The sequence below is a fragment of the Cherax quadricarinatus genome, chromosome 33 (genome assembly GCF_038502225.1).
Source record: "Cherax quadricarinatus isolate ZL_2023a chromosome 33, ASM3850222v1, whole genome shotgun sequence".
NCBI lineage: Eukaryota > Metazoa > Arthropoda > Malacostraca > Decapoda > Parastacidae > Cherax > Cherax quadricarinatus.
Window position 1 is genome coordinate 27,423,303 of NC_091324.1, and position 21,839 is coordinate 27,445,141.

A 21,839-nucleotide genomic window follows, 5' to 3' on the forward strand; every position below is an offset into this window, starting at 1 on the left:
CTGCTACACCTGACGTTAGTATATAAGCACCAGGCTCCTTGCTTCTGCTTCAGAATCTCCACGACTACAGTGCTCTTCGCACCTACTCCAAGGTTGAGGGACTGATTACCTCATCTTCTATATATAGTCCTACTGTCTTCTAGTTATGTTCTGGAATTTGTATTGATAAAGCCACTGGATGGCGAAACGTCTACAATAAAGATACCCAGATGTTGCACATGTGTCTCAATTTCATCAGTTTATACTAGAACTGAACTGTTCATATAGAACTGGCTGTTCATACTAGAACAGAAAAGGACTAAAGTGGACCAGTGTTCATATCAAGACACTGAACAGGACTGGTGTTCATACCAGAACCATGCACAGGGCTGATGTTTATACCATCAATGATACAGCCTTGTGAATTTGATTTGTCAACATTGGGGTGCCTCAGAGCAATGTTTTTGGCCCTCAATTTTTCCTTGTCTACATCAATGACCTTCCTAATGCATCTCAGTTTCTTGAGCCTGTTCCATTGGCAGATGACACAGCCTTTGTCATCTCCCATTCAGATCCATTTTCTCTCAATCATGTTGTTAATGATGAGCTCGTACAGATATCTGCTTGAATGACTACCAGTAAACTCACTCTTAATGTTGACAACACCTTCTACATGATGTTTGGAAACAGAGCTACAAATGTACAGCTCACTATGATGATAAATGATTCACACATTGTAAAACAAAATGAGGGAAAATTAGAAATGAATAGGACTGGTATTCATACCAGAACTATCTACAGTTCAGTAGAGCATAAAACTAATGTGAGTGACTTGGGAGTGAATATGTCAAGAGATCTTGCCTTCAAGGATCTCAATACTGTCACTATCACAACCACAAGCAAGGAAAGTGATAATCTGGATAACTAGAACTTTCAAACCAGGGATGCCAAATTATTAATGATGATACTTTTCAAGGTCACTTGTTCTCTCTAGGCTGGAGTACCACTGTACTACCAATTCTGTTCAAAGCAGGCAAAATTGTAGACTTGGAGAATGTGCAGAGCTCCTTCATGTTAGATTCAGTTAAATACCTAAATCACTGGGAATGTTTGAAGTCCCGCAATCTGTACTCCTTGGAATGTAGGCAAGAGACGTACATTATAATCTACACCTAGAAAAGTCTAGGGAATTGGTTTCAAATCTGCTCATACAAGTCATTCCCCATGAATAATAATATATCTTTATTACTACAAGTTCATGTACAAGGTATACAGGTCTAATTGACATCAGACATGTACTACTATATAGAAAACTCCTTGTTATGCAGAGCATTTTGTCCCAGGATACAACCTACACCAGTCGACTAACACCCATGTACCCATTTTACTGATGGGTGAACAGGGACAACAGATATAAGGAAATCTGCCTGGTGTTTCCAACAGTGCCAGAAATCGAACCATGGACCCTCAGTGTGTGAAGCAAGAGCTTTGCCTACCAGACCATGAGCCTGATAGCCTGGTAGGCTTGGCAGACAGTGCAAAATAATCCCAATGAAAAGCAGGAGTGTAGCGAGTACACTAAGGAAAAACTTAATGAGTATGAAGGGACCAAGACTTTTAAATGACCTTCCTCTATATGTAAGGGGAATTACCAGCATGCCTCTGGCTATCTTCAAGAAAGAACTGGACAAGTTCCTTAGGTCAGTGCCTAATCAGTCAGACTGTGGTGCTTAAGTTGGCCTTTACACAACCAGCACAAACAGTCTGCTTGATCAGGTCATCCATCAAGAGGCCTGGTCTGGGACCAGGCCTCAGGGGCATTGACCCTCATGACACACTCCAGTACACTCTAGGTAGGTAGACGGCTGATGTTCATACCAGAACTGTGGAAATAATTGATGCTCATACAAGAACTGAAAAGGATTGATATTCATACCAAAACTGAAAATTATTGATGTTCATAATAGAGATGTGAAAATGATTTATGTTCATACAAGAACTTTGAACAGGACTGATGTTTGTATCAGAACATTGAAGAAGACTGCCTCTTCAAGGGGGGCTCCTTGGCGTGGTGAAGAGGCTCTTGGTCTGAGGAATTAGACCTATCGGTCTTCTTCCTCAGACCGAACCTAATTACCCCCCAATCTCCCCTCCCCTATCCCATCCTCCCCATCCTCCCCTTTTTCCTTTCCTCCTCCTCCTCCCCACTCCTCCCTTTTGCCCTTCCTCTTTTTGTCCTTTGGGATTTCTCCCACAGGCGCGCTAGTTCCTAGGTAGGGGAAAGGACACCGGGGTCCATCCCATTCCGTTGAGGTTTCTTGGCGGTGGCGTAGTTTGCCGTGGAATCTGGATTGCCTAGGGATGTCCCGATCCCTCTCCGGTATCCCGGAGTAGCTTTGGGTGTCTTTTGGGCGACGGGTGTATCTCTGGAAGCCACCTTTCGGATTCCGGGGGTGGTGGCTGAAGGAGGTATGCTTTGTGGCGGATATCCGGCCGCCCTCTCTTTTGTCCACCGAGGTAGCTCGGCAGATGTGAGGTTGCTATCCCAGATTGCTGGTTTACTGGCATGAAGGGTAGGGTATGGCACGGGTTCCATGCTGCATCTGCGCTACTAGCGGTGTCGAGTCCTCTTGGGCGCGGAGGGAGATTTCTGGCCCTTTCATTCCTCCTAGGAACTATCCCTCCCCGGTCCCCCCTTTTTTTTTCTTTTTTTTTATTTTTATTTTCTTTTCTTCTTTCTTTTTTTTTCTTAAAAACAAAAAGAAAGAAGTAACCTAACCATGGCAGCCCTAGTCCATGAACCTGGTACCCCCGGGCCCCTTCTTGATACCGCACCCCGTTCTGACCCCGCCTCGTCTTTGGACCACTCTTCAGACATTCCTCATGCCTCTGTACCTGTTGCCGGTGCTGTTTCCTCACCCGCTTCAGGTACTGAGGCCTCGACTGACTCCTTCGATTTATCAGACCTTCGCTCTCCTCTGACTATGCTTCCGGCCTCTCCCTCTACGGTGCGGCAATTTTCAAATCGCCGACCCGTTCCACGTCGGACCAACTCTGGTCCCACGCCTAAACGTCAACGACAATTACCTGCTGATGATACTTCTCCACCTTCACCTTCTCGTTCTTCTCAGAAACGATCGACACGTCCTTCACTACCTTTCCACGCTCAGTTTCAGACTGAACAGTGGACTAAATTCTTCACTTTACGACCAACTTCCTCTACTGCCTATCTTTCTGACCATAGTATTGGCAAGGCACTCCTACGCCATGTTGGTAAAGATATTTCTTTTCATGCTCTTAAGAGCGGTACGCGCATCATTACTGTACAGAATGCTACCCAGGCTCGTGAGCTCTCTCGTCTTTCCCATATAGATACTGTTCCTGTCACCCTTGAAAAACATCATTCCCTCAATTCTTGTAGTGGTACCGTTATTCTGCCCCATACCATAGTTCAACAAAATTTCCAGACATGTGGCACCGACATTCTAGAACAGCTGGAACTCCAAGATCTCCCAATCCTCAAGGTAGACACTTACGTTCTTCCTGCCCGTGGGCGGAGACGATACCCTAGCAATGTGGCTCGTTTAACTTTTGACAGCCGAGAACTCCCATCCTCAGTTTATATAGCAGGACATCGGTTACAAGTTCGAAAGGTGATCCCTACACCACAACAGTGTAGAAATTGCTGGCGATTTGGCCATCCAGCGAAATATTGCAGATCTATCGCCGAATGCCCAGTCTGTGGTGCCGATGACCATTCTAATACGTCTTGCAATCGATCTCCCTCTTGCCTTAACTGTCATGAGGCTCACCCTTCGTACTCTCGCCGTTGTCAGGTCTATTTAAACGAGCGGGAAATCCGTTACCTCAAAGAGACAGAAGGTCTCCCTTATGCCATGGCAGTTTCTCATCTCCGCCTCCAAGGGAGACTCCCACGTGTTTCTTATTCCCGTGTTTCAAAACGTCCCCCCACTTCTGGTATCCCATCTTCTACACCCACCTCTGTGGTTACCTCTCCCATAATCACTCCTGTATCTAATCCTTTTGCTGTCCTCGGCTCAGACGTCCCTACTTCAACGCCTCAGTCTAATCTCGCTTCTTCGAGTTCTCTCTTACAAGCCTCAGTATCGACGAGACCTCGTACGACACCTCTTCCCAATCGTCCCTCTACTTCTCAAAAGTCAAAAAAAGGTCCGGTAACACCTCCTACCCATCTTCCACCTCCTCATTTTACCCTCCCTGTCTCTGTCCCTAGTTCTTCCCCTCTCACTGGCTCAGTTACAAGTGCAGAGGTTCACCCTCCTCCTCGTAATGTACCTTCCTCCCCTGTTCCCTCCCAAGTTTCTTCCTCTTCTGCCACCTCCCAGGTTCCTGTCTCTTCTGTCCCCTGCCACGCTTCTCCAGTTCCCTCCACCCTTTCGCCCCCCCCTACCTTGGTACAGTCCAATACAGTTCCAATCTTTACTCATCCTCCCCCTACCATTCCCAATATTGTCTCCCATACGACATCTCTGAATTCCGAAACACTTGAAGCAATCTCTGAATATATTGCAGAGACCAAACCATCAATGGACACTGATCCACCTTCCGCTCTTTCTCTCTCCTCTGCTCCATCTGCGCAACTCCTTTCTTCACAGCGCACCGTTCCTTCGCTGCTTGAACATTTTCCACTGCCTCCGCATGTGGACTTTTCTAACCCTTCTAGTCCGTACTAACCCTTACCTGCGGATTTCAAGTATCTCTATCATTGCCAATCATGGCCTTTTTACAGTGGAATATACGCGGCCTCAGGGGTAATCGGGGTGAGCTTCAGATGTTACTCTCCCAGTTTGCCCCTGTTGGTGTTTGCTTACAAGAACCAAAATTACACTCTGCTGTTATTTCTCACATCTCAGGCTATAATTTATTGTATTCTTCAGATCCTTTTCCTGATGGGACCTTTAATGAAAGTGCCCTTCTTCTCCGCACTGATATTCCGTACCATCAGCTATTTGTTCATACTTCGCTGCATTACACAGCAGCCCGTATCCACTTACATAGGTGGTATACGCTCTGTTCTTTATATCTCTCTCCTTCTCGGGCATTATCTATTCCGGATTTTGCCTTCCTTGTTTCGTCATTACCGCCACCGATTCTGTTACTTGGTGATTTTAATGCCCACCATTTCCTCTGGGGAGGGTCTCACTGTGATTCCCGAGGAATTCAGTTAGAGGCTTTTCTTGCCACCCACCCCCTCCATGTTTTAAATACAGGTACTCACACCCATTTTGATCCTCGGACTCATACTCTCTCTTGCATCGATCTCTCAGTTTGCTCTTCCTCCACCGCATTAGACTTTACTTGGTCTGTTCTCCCGGACTTACATGACAGTGATCACTTCCCAATCATTCTTACTTCCCCTTCATATTCGCCACCTCTTCGCACCCCACGCTGGCAATTTAATCGGGCAAATTGGAACCTTTACTCACACCTGACTGTTTTTAAAGAGGTTCCTTCTTCGTCCTCCATCGATGAGCTTTTACACCTCTTCTCATCCTCCGTTTTCACCGCAGCTTCTCATTCTATACCCCAAACTTCGGGCAGGCATTCTCAGAAATGCGTGCCTTGGTGGTCTCCTGCTTGTGCTCGTGCAGTACATTTGAAACGCGCTGCATGGGGCAGGTACCGGTACAATAGAACCACAGAGCGACTCCTTGATTTTAAACAGAAGCGTGCGATCGCTCGCCGTGTCATCCGTGACGCTAAACGCACTTGCTGGCGAGATTATGTCTCCACCATCACCTCTGCTTCCTCTATGAGTGCAGTCTGGAAAAAAGTACGAAAACTGAGTGGTAAATATTCTCCTGACCCGGCTCCTGTTCTGCGGGTTGCCGGTGTTGATATAGCAAACCCACTAGATGTTGCCAATGAAATTGGCAATCATCTGGTCCGTATTTCTCAGGGACTCCATCTATGCCCCTCATTTCTTTCCTCAAAGTCTGCCAGAGAGTTAGCACCCTTGGACTTTTCTTCTCTCAGAGAAGAACAGTATAATGTGCTTTTTACACTTCAAGAACTGGAGGCAACACTCTCAGCTTGTCGATCATCGGCAGCTGGGCCCGACGACATTCATATTCGTATGCTACAACATTTACATCAGTCAGCCCTTGCAGTCCTATTACGCCTTTACAATCTTATTTGGTCACAAGGAGTTCTTCCACAGCTGTGGAAATCCGCCATTGTTCTCCCTTTCCGCAAACCAGGCACTACGGGACATGAAACCTCCCACTATCGTCCCATTGCTCTTACCAGTGCAGTTTGCAAAGTAATGGAACGTCTAGTAAATAGACGTTTAGTGTGGTATTTAGAGACACACAACAGTCTCTCCACTCGTCAATATGGCTTTCGTAAGGGACGTTCTACCATAGACCCCTTACTGCGCTTGGATACGTATGTTCGTAATGCCTTTGCGAATAACCACTCAGTTATTGCCATATTTTTTGACCTTGAGAAGGCATATGACACAACTTGGAGGTATAATATTTTAGCCCAAGCCCACTCCTTAGGCCTTCGAGGCAATCTACCATCCTTCCTTAAGAACTTTTTAACTGACAGGCATTTCCGTGTTCGGGTTAATAATGTGCTCTCCCCGGACTTTATCCAAGCTGAAGGTGTCCCCCAGGGATGTGTTCTGAGCACAACACTTTTTCTCCTTGCTGTTAATGATTTGGCCTCTAGTCTTCCATCAAATATTTGGTCATCACTCTATGTTGATGACTTCGCTATTGCCTGTGCAGGCGCTGACTGTCACCTCCTTACAGTTTCTCTCCAGCATGCAGTCGACCGTGTTTCCAATTGGGCCACCACACATGGGTTTAAATTTTCCAGCACTAAAACCCACCAAATCACTTTCACTAGACGCTCTGTCATCTCCGATCATCCTTTGTACCTCTATGGCTCACGTATCCCTGAACGTGATACAGTCAAGTTTCTGGGCCTCCTCTTTGATCGTAGGTTATCCTGGAAACCTCACATTACCTCTCTGAAGGCAACTTGTCACAGCCGGCTGAACCTTCTTAAAACCCTTGCTCATCTTTCGTGGGGAGCTGATCGTCGAACCCTCCTTCACCTACATTCCACCCTTATTTTATCGAAACTTGATTATGGTGACCAGATCTATTCAGCGGCATCTCCTGCTACTCTCTCTAGCCTTAACCCCATTCATCACCAAGGATTACGTTTATGCCTTGGTGCTTTTCGCTCTTCCCCTGTCGAAAGCCTCTATGCAGAAGCGAACGTACCATCCTTATCCGATCGCCGTGATGCCCATTGCCTGCGCTACTATGTACGCTCTCATGATCTCCGCAATCCTTCCATTTATAGAATGGTCACTGATATTAGTAGACATTCTTTATTTGTTCGCCGCCCCTGCTTACTCCGTCCCTTCTCTCTTCGCCTTCATTCGCTCTTGTCTTCTCTGCAACTACCACCTTTCTATGTACATGTAGCATCTCACTTTTCCCTACCCCCCTGGGAAGTTCCAGCTGTTCGAGTCTGTTCTTTCTCCCTCCCTTGCTCGAAAGCCCAACTGTCTACGGTCGCTTCCCGCTCTCTTTTTCTTGACCACTTTCACTCTCATTCTCATGCCATTGCTGTGTACACAGATGGCTCTAAGTCTTCTGACGGCGTAGGATTCGCAGCAGTGTTTCCGGACAGCGTCGTACAAGGGCATTTACTATCTTCAGCTAGTATTTTTAATGCTGAATTATATGCCATCCTTACAGCACTTATCCGTATTGCATCTATGCCTGTGTCATCATTTGTGGTTGTCTCAGACTCCCTTAGTGCTTTACAGGCTATAAAAAAATTTGATACACCTCACCCCTTAGTCCTCCGTATCCAACTTTGGCTACGCCGCATCTTTACTAAGCATAAAGATATCGTTTTTTGTTGGGTCCCTGGTCATGTTGACGTACAGGGCAATGAACAGGCAGACACTGCTGCGCGGTCAGCAGTACATGACCTACCAGTTTCTTATAGAGGTATTCCATGTACGGACTATTTTGCTGTAATATCTTCCCACCTTCACACCCGTTGGCAACAACGTTGGTCTACTATGCTCGGCAACAAACTTCAGTCTATTAAACCGAGTATAGGTTATTGGCCGTCTTCTTATCACCAGTGTCGAGGTTGGGAGACTACTCTCTCCCGTCTTCGCATTGGCCATACTCGTCTTACTCATGGATATCTCATGGAGAGGCGTCTTGCTCCTCTCTGTGAGAATTGCCAAGCTCCATTATCAGTCCGCCACATTCTGTTGGACTGCCCACTTTATCAACGAGCACGCAGAATTTACCTCTGTCGTCGTCTTCGCCCCGCTGCTCTCTCTTTACCTTCCCTTCTCGCTGATGGACCCACCTTTCATCCGGACTCTCTCATTGACTTTTTGACAACGACTGACTTACTTCACAAATTCTGATACTTTCAGCCCTTTCTACTTGAATCTCTTGCTGCCCTCTACCCCCGTACTATCCCCTGCCCCGCTGTTTTCTGTAACCTGCTGATCATCCCCCCTCCCTTCTGCCATCCAATTCCCTTGCTTCCTTCCCTACCCTGCAGCGCTGTATAGCCCTTGTGGCTTAGCGCTTCTTTTTGATTATAATAATAATAATGAAGAAGACTGATGCTGTAAATGGACTTATGTGCAATGGGTACTTTTATTAAGAATAATTTGCACTCAAAATGTATGTCTGGAGGTTTTGATCAGTCATAGAGCGCTAAAAGTTTGGGCTGCCACCAGAAGGTCAATAAGTACTGGAATATCAGATATTATCAGTACATAATGATATTATGTACTGATAATATCCTAATATCCCTTAGACAATAGAAAAGGATATGTGAAACATCTAGTCTGTAGAGACTAAAAGGGTAGCTGTTTAAAAACTGATGATCATAACAGCTTTTATGTATTACATACATGTTGATCCTATATTCTTATACTGTACAGAAAAAATAAAATACCGTAGACCCTCGATATTCATGGCAATGCATTTCTAGAGGCATCATGAACAGTACCAAACAGTAATTTTTTAAATTAATGTGTACAGTACATTATGTGCATTATTAACTTTTTTCATGTGGTTATAGTGTTGAGGGGAGAGTTAGAAAGGATGATGCCTCTGGAAAATCATCCTGGAGTTGCACATCAGAGATAGTATCTGTGGTAGTTGCTGTGGATGGTGGCTTTAATGGTGACTGGTAACTGAGATGGTGGCTGTGGTAGTGGCTACAGCATAATGGCTATGTTGATGGCTACATTATGGTGGCTATGTTCATGGTTACAGTATGGTGGCTATGGTAGTAGATACAGAATGGCAGTTATGGTGGTGGCTACAGCATGGTGGCTGTGGTGGAGGCTATAGCATGGTGGCTATGGTGGCAGCTATAGCATGGTGGCTATGGTGGCAGCTATAGCATGGTGTCTATGGTGCTGGCAATAGCATGGTGGTGACTATGGTGTTGGCTATAGCATGGTGACTATGGTGGAGGCTATAGCAAGGTGGCTATGGTGGAGGCTATAGCTTAGTGGAGGCTATAGCATGGTAGCTGTGGTGGAGGCTACAGTATGGTGGCTGTGGTGAAGGCTATAGTATGGTGGTGGTGGCTATAACATGGTGGCTATGGTGGTGACTACAATATGGTGGCTGTGGTGGTGGCTCATGTAGGGGTGGTGGTGATGGCTGAGGCAATGGCTAGTAACTGAGATGGTAGTGGCTTGCCATAGTGACTTTTTGAGATGGCTGAGACATTGATCCTACATGTGATGAGTATTTGTTTGGGCACATTCTGAAGGCTTTGGTGACCTTAATTGTAAGTTAGACACACAGCCTCCACCTTGGTGCTCTGCTTAATCTTGGAATCTCTTGCAAAAAAATTACCATGAAAAGCCACTAGCTCTAATTTATGCTCTGACTTGAATTTCAGATTTATTTTCCTTCATTTAAGTGAAATACATGTATACCTGTTATACCAGAGCAATACAGTATTAATATTTGCACATTATTGTACTGTACTGGGTAGGAAAAGGAATTGCTTTACTTTAATATCTTTACATTTTATCTCAGGCATACTAAAGGAGGACCTGTGAATAGCGGAGTTTACTTTTGGGACCATCCATAAGAAAATTAACAAACGGTTGTATTGCACAAATGCTAATGTCGTTAATATCGAAGTTCTACTTTTCATACTTGTTTTCAAATTATTATTTAGGAAAATGAAAGTTATACTGACTAGTGTATCACTAATACTTTTTTGTTTGCTTTTTGTTTTAGAGTGCTGTGCTTGTTTTTGGATGGTTCAAAGTGTGATGCCGAGTATAACTGGGCCGTTCGTGTTGGGCGGTGGAAGTAGTGGAGCTGGGGAGAGAGAGAGCAGTGACGGCGGTGGTAATCGGGGGGGAGGGAGGAGCACTGGAGTTGTTCGGCCAATGTCCAATGAGGAATGTGGCATTCGAGAAGTCTGGGCACACAACATGGAGGAAGAGTTTCATCACATCCGTCGTATTGTGCTCCAGTATCCCTTTGTTGCCATGGTATGTAACAACCTTTCTGTCTGAATTTTAATTGTACTTGATTACAGTTTATAGATATCTTTAAAAATGCAGTAGTAATAGACTATTAACTTGTAAAAAGCTGCAATTCGGTATAGATTTGGAATGAATCTGTATGCAGTATTATACTGTATCAATTCTTATATTTGAAAGCGTGTAAATCAGTTATTTAATTTTATGGATTATATTGTACTCATGTACAACACAGGATTACACTGTACTGTACATATAGCAGATTTTTGGAACTCTTTGCTAAAAATTATTTTCACCTGGATAAGGAATTGTACCGAGTAAACTTTTTTTTTTTTTAACTCTCCAGCCATCGCCCACTGAAGTAGGATGACCCAACAAAGAAGAAAACTCTTTTACTGTCACTCATTTAATCACTGTCTTGCTAGATAGGTGCCAGTCTCACAGTTCAGATGACCCTCTGAACTGCAACAATCCACTCCTTCAGAGTGCAGGCATTGTATTTTCCACCTACAGGGCTCAAGTACTGGCTAACTGGTGTCCCAAAATCCCTTCATACATTTTACCTTGCTCACACACCAACAGCATATCAAATCATAAAAATCACTTTCCTCCAATCACTTATATCTAACACACTCACACAAGTCTGCTGCATGTCCAAGCCCCTAGCACTCAAAGTCACCTTTATTCTCTCTCTCCAAAGTTTCCTAGGATGAACCCTACCCATCCTTTTCTCTTCTTCAGATTTACGTGTCCTACCAGTTACCATGCTTCTCTGTATCCTCTCCAAATGTCCACACCACCTCAACAACTTCTTCTTAGACCTCTGAGAGGGGTAACTCCAAACCTCTTTTTAAAATCCAAACTGAATTCTCTGCATAATATTCACACAACACATTAATTTCAAATACAGCATCTCTACTGCCTCCAACCTTCTTGCTGTAACATTCAAAACCCATATGTTGCATCCATACAACAATGCTGGTACCACTATACTCAGGTATACTTCCCTTTTTATCTCCCTGGACAGTTTAAGATACTACACTGAACGTTATATGATTCTGTGAATTGCTCTCCTGATAATTGACTTCCATCCTTTATTATTGTTAGGTCTTCGCTTGCGAGTGTTTATTAAATTGTTTACATAATATTTATATTTACTGTATTGTTAGGTAAAGAGATATAAGCAGCTAATGAGACATTACAGGAGCTCTATCAAGCCATTACAACCTCTCCTCACTTAGTGACGTACTCTTTCACCGACGACTCGGACTTATGATGGGCTCTCTGACCAGTATGCATACCTAAAAATGTATATTAGAGCTGATTTCCTTTATTCTGTTTAATACAATATACAGTACACTACTGTGTAAATATTTAAAAACATACCAGAAATGTTATAAATGGTGCAAAGGTGACATTAAAACAATATCAAAGAGGGTTGACACAAACCCACTACCATAATAGTATGCTCCTCACTTAGTGACGAATTTGTTTATCGACATGGTCTTAGGAACAGAACTCCGTCGTTAAGTGAGGAGAGGCTGTATACATTTTTGTATTAAATCTGGGTTATTTGTGGTTTTTATAATTAAACATGTTTTCATTAACTAACCAACCTCTCTTTTAATCCTCCACAGGACACAGAATTTCCCGGTGTGGTTGCACGGCCAATTGGTGAATTCCGAAGTAATGCAGATTACCAGTACCAGCTTCTGCGATGTAATGTGGACCTTCTCAAAATTATCCAGCTTGGTCTTACATTCCTAGATGAGCAGGGCAAGACACCTCCTGGATTCAGCACTTGGCAATTTAATTTCAAGTTTAATCTTACGTAAGTTTATTTATTGGTACATGTATTATATTTTTGTATAAATAAGAATGTGAAATATAGTACACTTACACACCGTACAAGCCTTCCAAATGAAGATGCTAAATTACAAATTTTATAGAATAGCATAATGTGCACAACTCAAACCAGCATGGATTTAGAGCAGGAAGATGATGCTTGTCATAATTACTAAACCACTGTTATGGAGTTGGAAGAAAACCAAAACACAGATGTTGGATACGTGGATTTTTCAGAAGCATTTGACAGATGTGATCATGGCCAGATTGCACACAGAATGAGGGTGATAGGTCTGACTGGGAAAGTAGGCAAATGGATATTCATCTTTCTGACAAATAGAATACACAAAATAGTAGTAAATAGAGTTAAATCTAGCATTGCAAAAGTAAAAAGTTTAGCACCCCATGGCACAATCCTGGTGCCTTTACTGCTTCTTATCCTCATAGCAGACATAGATAAAAATGCTTGCTACAGTTTCATATCACTTGTGGATGATACCAAGAGAAGAATGAAAATCACCTCAATAGAAAGGCACACAAAAATTATGTGAGGATATAGGTGAAATCTTCCGGTGGGCAGTGAAAAATAATGTGACATTCAGTGATGACAAATTCCAGCTACTTAAATATGAAAGAAATGAAGAGCTCAAAAGGAACACTGTAAAAGTCACAAGATCACCAGATACAGCAAAAGGAGAATGTGAAGGACTTCAGCATAATTATGTCAGCTACTCTTTTTGTGAAACACTGTAAGACAAATGTCACAAAAACCAGGGAAAGGATTTAGATAATGAGAGCTTTCAAAAGAAGGGAAAGAGTGCAAGTGGTCACATTATTCAAAACACTTATGCTTTCTTGCTTAGAGTATTGTTCAGTATTGATGTACCTGTTCAAGGCAGGAGAAATATCAGAACTGGAACAGATACAGATCATTTATGGCCTCCATAGTGTCAGTAAAACATTTTAATTATTGGGAACACCTCAGAGTCCTAAATATGTATGTACTTAAGTATGGAATATAGATTCATGTGGAAAGTATTTGAGAGAGTAATCCCAAATCTGCACACTGCCATAACATACTGGAGTTTACCTGGACAGAGAATTCCGGGGGTCAACGCCCCTGCAGCCTGGTCTGTGACCAGGCCTCGTGGTGGATCAGGGTAGGGGTACCTTGGGCACAATTAGAAAATATTTTCTCAACATCCATGGTCTCAAACTATTTAACATTCTTCCAGAGTTATCAGAAACACTGCCAGAATAAGTGTAGAGGTCTTAAGAGGAGACTTGTTAAGTACCTCCACCAAGTACCAGATTAACCAGGCTGTGATGGGTATGAGGGCCAGTTGGCTGACAATAACAATAGCCTGGCTGACCAGGCAAGCATGAGATAAGCCTGGCCTAGGGCTGGGCTGTGGTAGTACAAAAAGTCAAAACCCATTAAAGGTTTATCAAAGGTATTAAAGGCATTCTTATGTATATTTTTGAGAATACACTTCATGTACTGTATTGCTAGAACACTTTATATAAGATTTTTTTCTGCTCCTATTGTTTCCTGAGATCTGAGTGCATGAGTTTTGGTTGGTAATAATAACCATATGTATCGCCCTGTATGAACTTTTTTTTTTTTTTTTTTTTTTACAAAGTGTGTGTTGAAGTGAACAGGAGTGCCAGTTCTATTCGAATTAACTAAGCTGATTCTCATTTTTTATTTCAGGGAGGACATGTATGCACAAGACAGTATAGACCTTCTGCAAAATTCTGGACTACAATTCAAAAAACACGAAGAGGATGGCATTGAGCCTGTTAACTTTGCGGAGCTTTTAATGACCTCTGGCATTGTGCTGTTTGATAATATCAAGATGCTTTCCTTCCACAGGCAAGTATGATATATGTAATGTTCTTGGCCAAATTGTGCATTATAATCTTATGCAATTGGATACCAACTTTATTAAGCAAATTTCTTCGAAAAACATGTTTGATCATGTCTAATGTGTCAGGGTGTAATTTCCAGTTGCATAAGACCCTATCTAAAATATTTCCTTCAATTTCTCATAATTATTTAGAGTCAAAGTTGTTACAGACCATATATGGGTAGGGTGGTAGCAAATATTGAAGTGGCTTGCAATTTCATGACTCAGAACTCAGTGGTCAGGGGCTGTGTTTGACTGCATTTCTTTACATTCTTCTGTATCCTAACCAAAGGCAAGTGATGGAAATTGAGGTGGGTTACTTGGGTAAAATAGATTTTTTTTTTTTTTGTGCGATACTATTTCACAATTATTCAGAATGTTATGGCAAGCCAGCCTCTGTCTTATAGGTTTTCTGAATTTAATGTGCAATATGAAAGAAATTAGCCTTCATTTGTGAATCACCATTCATGGCATCCACTTTGGATATGGATGCACATTCTTTTGCTTCACTTTCATTACCTATGTGCAATCTGGAACAGTCTTTACATTTCTTGCCATAATACTGTACATGACTTCTAAGTGCACCTCTAGTGGCCTGTTTGGTCTACAATCCTTAATGTAAGGTAAAGAAAGGTCCAGTAGGTTCTAGTAATGATAGCCTGGTGTCCAGTGCCCCTATAAAGGCTTCTAGGGAATGAGAGATGCAGTGCAATTGTTGACTGGGAACTGCCATCTTTCAATGATGTGGAGTATAAGACAGCATCATGATGGTTGTTGTTGCTGTTGGCTGTTAGAGAATATGTCAGTGATCTTTGTGGTACTTCAGTTAGTTTTTTTTTTCGCCTCTTTATCACAAAACGTTATTCTCAGTTTATTTTATATCAAGCCTACTTCATCAACAAATATTTTATACACTATAACCACTAGGATGTATTCCAGTTTTGGTCTTGTGTGTTATAATTAGCTTTATTAGCTTATCTAATGGGCTATTTTAAAGTTTGCCTGTGAAATAAACAAGTTTCGTTATTTCGTTAATATGATCTTTCGGTGACAGCTTTTTGTCACATAACTCCTAGATCAATATCTCTCTTGACAATGTTTTATCGAAAAATTTCTGTTTTTCATACGTATTTTTTTTTTTTTTTTTTTTTTTTTTCTGTTACCTGGCATTTAACGTATTGAATTTCATCATCCATACATCAGTCCACTTATTCAATCCGTCTTAAGTCTTCTTGCATAAATTTACCAGTGTATTAATTTTTATTAGTTTATACAAGATTCTTCCATCTTCCACAAAAAGTTCATTTAGTTTAATATTCCTTCTACCAAATCATGTATAAAAATTACTTTTGAGACATTATTAGGGCACCTCTGCCTCCTTGTTGGTGGTGTCATCTCACCAGGACATTTTACTTCTCATCACTGCATTTCCAGTCTCAAACAGAAAATCTTTCATCTACCATGAAGTTTCCAGCTTAGTCTTTTCATCAGAAATTCTGTCTTAAGTTTTCCTGACGTCTAATTACACTCTACCCATTAAGATTTTTTCTTTAGTCATTTCTATGACTACTGTAACAATTTAATAGGGTATGCAATTAGGAATTTGTGAATTGAAAACCAGATTGTTTCTTAGAAGTCTTTTGCTCTCAGTGTGTTTTACCACTTTTCTCTAATGGCTATTTTTGTTATTTTCACAATAAAACTATTAGTGAGCCTTTCCACATGTATGCTATTTTAACTTGTATGCTAATTTGCCTCCTGGTGAAATCTTCAACTTTACAGAGTGCCTCTTGGTGACTAAGACAAAATCATAGTTGTGTGTATAACTTAGTTTATCTGCTCATTCTATTAAAACCTACAGTCCTATTTAGTATGGTCCTGTTGCTGTTTTCACATGAATATCCACTAGTAACTTTACCTCCTCTTTGGATATTTAATTTTGTTTTTTTCCAGTTCATTGTAATCGTGCTTATACTCTTTCAAAAATTGCATGTCCCATGATAAATATAAATTATTCTCTAATGTACAGAGTAAAAGGGAATAACTTTGTCAGTGACCCTTCAGCATTCTGGATCACATACTTTTTGTGCTTGTCTTCATTATTTTGATGATGTGGTGCATATATTCATGTTAATGCAACCTACTTTAATATTTCTTTCCACAGTGGGTATGACTTTGGATACTTGTTGAAACTGCTAACAGATCAGAATCTACCGTCTGAAGAAAGTGATTTCTTTGATCTCCTAAGACTCTACTTCCCCTCTATATATGATGTAAAGGTAGTTATTTTTCTTTTTAATGTTTTGTAACTTGTAAAGAAGTTTAGAGGACCCAAAACCTGATTTTTCCAGAACATGTTTACCAGTTTTTCTGAAAACAAAACTTATATAAGGTCTTGCTATATATAAATATATCTATATATAATGGGAGTTGACATAGTTACTTTTTGCTGATGATACTGTGCTTTTGGGAGATTCTAAAGAAAAGTTACAAAGGTTAGAGGACGAGTTTGGGAGGGTGTGTAAACGCAGAAAGTTGAAAGTGAATATAGATAAGAGTAAGGTGATGAGGGTATCAAACAATTTAGATAAAGAAAAACTAGATATCACATTCAAGAGAGGCAGTATGGAAGAAGTGAATGTTGTCAGATATTTGGGAGTTGACTTGTCAGCAGATGGGTTTATGAAGGATGAGGTTAACCATAGAATTGATGAAGGAAAAAGGTGAGTGGTGTGTTGAGGTATCTGTGGAGACAAAAAAAACTATCCATGGAGGCAAAGAAGGGAATGTACAAAAGTATAGTGTTACCAGTACACTATATGGGTGTGAAGCTTGGGTTGCAAATGCTGCAGTGATGAGGTGGCTGGAGGCAGTGGAGATGTCCTGTCTAAGGGCAATATTTTTATTATTATCACACTGGCCGATTCCCACCAAGGCAGGGTGGCCCGAAAAAGAAAAACTTTCACTATCATTCACTCCATCACTGTCTTGCCAGAAGGGTGCTTTACACTACAGTTTTTAAACTGCAACATTAACACCCCTCCTTCAGAGTGCAGGCACTGTACTATCCATCTCCAGGACTCAAGTCCAGCCTGCCGGTTTCCCTGAACCCCCTCATAAATGTTACTTTGCTCACACTCCAACAGCACGTCAAGTATTAAAAACCATTTGTCTCCATTCACTCCTATCAAACACGCTCACGCATGCCTGCTGGAAGTCCAAGCCCCTCACACACAAAGCCTCCTTTACCCCCTCCCTCCAACCTTTCCTAGGCCGACCCCTACCCCGCCTTCCTTCCATTACAGATTGATACACTCTTGAAATCACTCTGTTTCGCTCCATTCTCTCTACATGTCCGAACCACCTCAACAACCCTTCCTCAGCGCTCTGAACAACAGTTTTGGTAATCCCGCACCTCCTCCTAACTTCCAAACTACGAATTCTCTGCATTATATTCACACCACACATTGCCCTCAGACATGACATCTCCACTGCCTCCAGCCTTCTCCTCGCTGCAACATTCATCACCCATGCTTCACACCCATATAAGAGCGTTGGTAAAACTATACTCTCATACATTCCCCTCTTTGCCTCCAAGGACAAAGTTCTTTGTCTCCACAGACTCCTAAGTGCACCACTCACCCTTTTCCCCTCATCAATTCTATGATTCACCTCATCTTTCATAGACCCATCCGCTGACACGTCCACTCCCAAATATCTGAATACATTCACCTCCTCCATACTCTCTCCCTCCAATCTGATATCCAATCTTTCATCACCTAATCTTTTTGTTATCCTCATAACCTTACTCTTTCCTGTATTCACTTTTAATTTTCTTCTTTTGCACACCCTACCAAATTCATCCACCAATCTCTGCAACTTCTCTTTAGAATCTCCCAAGAGCACAGTGTCATCAGCAAGGAGCAACTGTGACAACTCCCACTTTATGTGTGATTCTTTATCTTTTAACTCCACGCCTCTTGCCAAGACCCTCGCATTTACCTCTCTTACAACCCCATCTATAAATATATTAAACAACCATGGTGACATCACACATCCTTGTCTAAGGCCTACTTTTACTGGGAAATAATTTCCCTCTTTCCTACATACTCTAACTTGAGCCTCACTATCCTCGTAAAAACTCTTCACTGCTTTCAGTAACCTACCTCCTACACCATACACCTGCAACATCTGCCACATTGCCCCCCTATCCACCCTGTCATACGCCTTTTCCAAATCCATAAATGCCACAAAGACCTCTTTAGCCTTATCTAAATACTGTTCACTTATATGTTTCACTGTAAACACCTGGTCCACACACCCCCTACCTTTCCTAAAGCCTCCTTGTTCATCTGCTATCCTATTCTCCGTCTTACTCTTAATTCTTTCAATAATAACTCTACCATACACTTTACCAGGTATACTCAACAGACTTATCCCCCTATAATTTTTGCACTCTCTTTTGTCCCCTTTGCCTTTATACAAAGGAACTATGCACGCTCTCTGCCAATCCCTAGGTACCTTACCCTCTTCCATACATTTATTAAATAATTGCACCAACCATTCCAAAACTATATCCCCACCTGCTTTTAACATTTCTATCTTTATCCCATCAATCCCGGCTGCCTTACCCCCTTTCATTCTACCTACTGCCTCACGAACTTCCCCCACACTCACAACTGGCTCTTCCTCACTCCTGCGAGATGTTATTCCTCCTTGCCCTATACACGAAATCACAGCTTCCCTATCTTCATCAACATTTAACAATTCCTCAAAATATTCCCTCCATCTTCCCAATACCTCTAACTCTCCATTTAATAACTCTCCTCTCCTATTTTTAACTGACAAATCCATTTGTTCTCTAGGCTTCCTTAACTTGTTAATCTCACTCCAAAACTTTTTCTTATTTTCAACAAAATTTGTTGATAACATCTCACCCACTCTCTCATTTGCTCTCTTTTTGCATTGCTTCACCACTCTCTTAACCTCTCTCTTTTTCTCCATATACTCTTCCCTCCTTGCATCACTTCTACTTTGTAAAAATTTCTCATATGCTAACTTTTTCTCCCTTACTACTCTCTTTACATCATTCCACCAATTGCTCCTCTTCCCTCCCGCACCCACTTTCCTGTTACCACAAACTTCTGCTGAACACTACCACTACATTTTTAAACCTACCCCATACCTCTTCGACCCCATTGCCTATGCTCTCATTAGCCCATCTATCCTCCAGTAGCTGTTTATATCTTACCCTAACTGCCTCCTCTTTTAGTTTATAAACCTTCACCTCTCTCTTCCCTGATGCTTCTATTCTCCTTGTATCCCATCTACCTTTTACTCTCAGTGTAGCTACAACTAGAAAGTGATCTGATATATCTGTGGCCCCTCTATAAACATGTACATCCTGAAGTCTACTCAACAGTCTTTTATCTACTAATACATAATCCAACAAACTACTGTCATTTCGCCCCACATCATATCTTGTATACTTATTTATCCTCTTTTTCTTAAAATATGTATTGCCTATAACTAAACCCCTTTCTATACAAAGTTCAATCAAAGGGCTTCCATTATCATTTACACCTGGCACCCCAAACTTACCTACCACACCCTCTCTAAAAGTTTCTCCTACTTTAGCATTCAGATCCCCTACCACAATTACTCTCTCACTTGGTTCAAAGGCTCCTATACATTCACTTAACATCTCCCAAAATTTCTCTCTCTCCTCTACATTCCTCTCTTCTCCAGGTGCATACACACTTATTATGACCCACTTTTCGCATTGCGTGGTGTAAATATTATGCAGAGAATTCGTAGTATGGAAATTAGGAGGAGGTGGAATTACTAAAAGTATTAGTCAGAGGACTGGAGATGGGTTGTTGAGGTGGTTTGGTTGTTTAGAGAGAATGGAACAAAGTAGAGTGATTTGGAGAGCATATAAATCTATGGGGAAAGGAAGGCGGGGGTAGGGTCACCCTTGAAAAGGTTGGAGGGAGGGGGCAAAGGAGGTTTTGTGGGCGAGGGGTTGGAATTTCCAGCAAACGTGTGTGAGCGTGTTAAATAGGAGTGAATGGAGACAAATGATTTTTGGGGCCTGATGAGCTATTGGAGTCTGAGCAGGGTAATATTTTGTGAAGGGTTTCAGGGAAACCGGTTAGCCGGACTTGAGTCCTGGAAATGGAAAGTATAATGCCTGCACTTTAAAGGAGGGGTTTGGGATATTGGCGGTTTGGAGTGACTATCCAAACTGTCGTATCTGGGTGCCTCTGTGAAGACAGTGAATATGTATGAGTGATGGTGAAAGTGTTAATTGATAAAGTTTTTTCTTTCTTTTTGGGTGTTTCTTTCTTTTGGGTCACTCTTCCTTGGTGGGAGACGGCCGACATGTTAAAATGAATATATATATATATATGTATATATATATATATATATATATATATATATATATATATATATATATATATATATATATATATATATATATATATATATATATATATATATATATATATATATATATATATATATATATATATATGTATATATATATATATATATATATATATATATATATATATATATATATATATATATATATATATATATATATATATATATATATATATATATATATATATATATATATATATATATATATATATATATATATATATATATATATATATATATATATATATATATATATATATATATATATATATATATATATATATATATATATATATATATATATATATATACATGTGTATGCAAAACAATACATATATATACGCATACACGTGTATATACAGTGGACCCTTGACCAACGATGGCATCGTCTAACGTTAAATCTGACTAGCGATACATTTTAACGCAAAAATTTTGCCTCGACTAGCGTTAAAAAACTCGACCAACACGATTCGTTCCGTCTGAGATGCGTCCACTTGTGGCCAGTGTTTACAAGCCAGCCAGCCACTGCAGTCCCATCCAAACATACGATCGGAACATTTCATATTATCACAGCGTTTTTAGTGATTGCACCTGCAAAATAAGTCACCATGGGCCCCAAGAAAGCTTCTAGTGACAACCCTACAGCAAGAAGGGTGAGAATTACTATGGATATGAAGAAAGAGATCACTGCTAAGTATGAAAGTGGAGTGCGTATCTCCGAGCTGGCCAGGTTGTACACAAAACCCCAATCAACCATCGCTACTATTGTGGCCAAGAAAACGGCAATCAAGGAAGCTGTCCTTGCCAAAGGTGCAACTATGTTTTCGAAACTGAGATCACAAGTGATAGAAGATGTTGAGAGACTGTTATTGGTGTGGATAAATGAAAAACAGATAGCAGGAGATAGCATCTCTCAAGCGATCATATGTGAAAAGGCTAGGAAGTCACATGAGGATTTAATTAGAAAAATGCCTGCAACTAGTGGTGATGTGAGTGAATTTAAGGCCAGCAAAGGTTGGTTTGAGAGATTTAAGAATCGTAGTGGCATACATAGTGTGATAAGGCATGGTGAGGCTGCCAGTTTGGACCAAAAA

General features: G+C 41.3%; 1 protein-coding gene across 3 annotated transcripts in view; it reads left to right on the forward strand.

The window, feature by feature from the left end:
• Window positions 1-21,839, forward strand: part of Pop2 (CCR4-NOT transcription complex subunit Pop2) — a 44,889-nt gene that overhangs the window by 3,185 nt on the left and 19,865 nt on the right. For all 3 annotated transcript variants that reach the window (XM_053783817.2, XM_053783818.2, XM_053783819.2), the window contains 4 exons: window positions 10,290-10,549; window positions 12,178-12,371; window positions 14,100-14,261; window positions 16,460-16,574. In XM_053783817.2, the coding sequence (XP_053639792.1) occupies window positions 10,310-10,549; window positions 12,178-12,371; window positions 14,100-14,261; window positions 16,460-16,574 (711 nt within the window). In that variant the 5' untranslated portion in view covers window positions 10,290-10,309. The remainder of the gene's footprint in view (window positions 1-10,289; window positions 10,550-12,177; window positions 12,372-14,099; window positions 14,262-16,459; window positions 16,575-21,839) is intronic.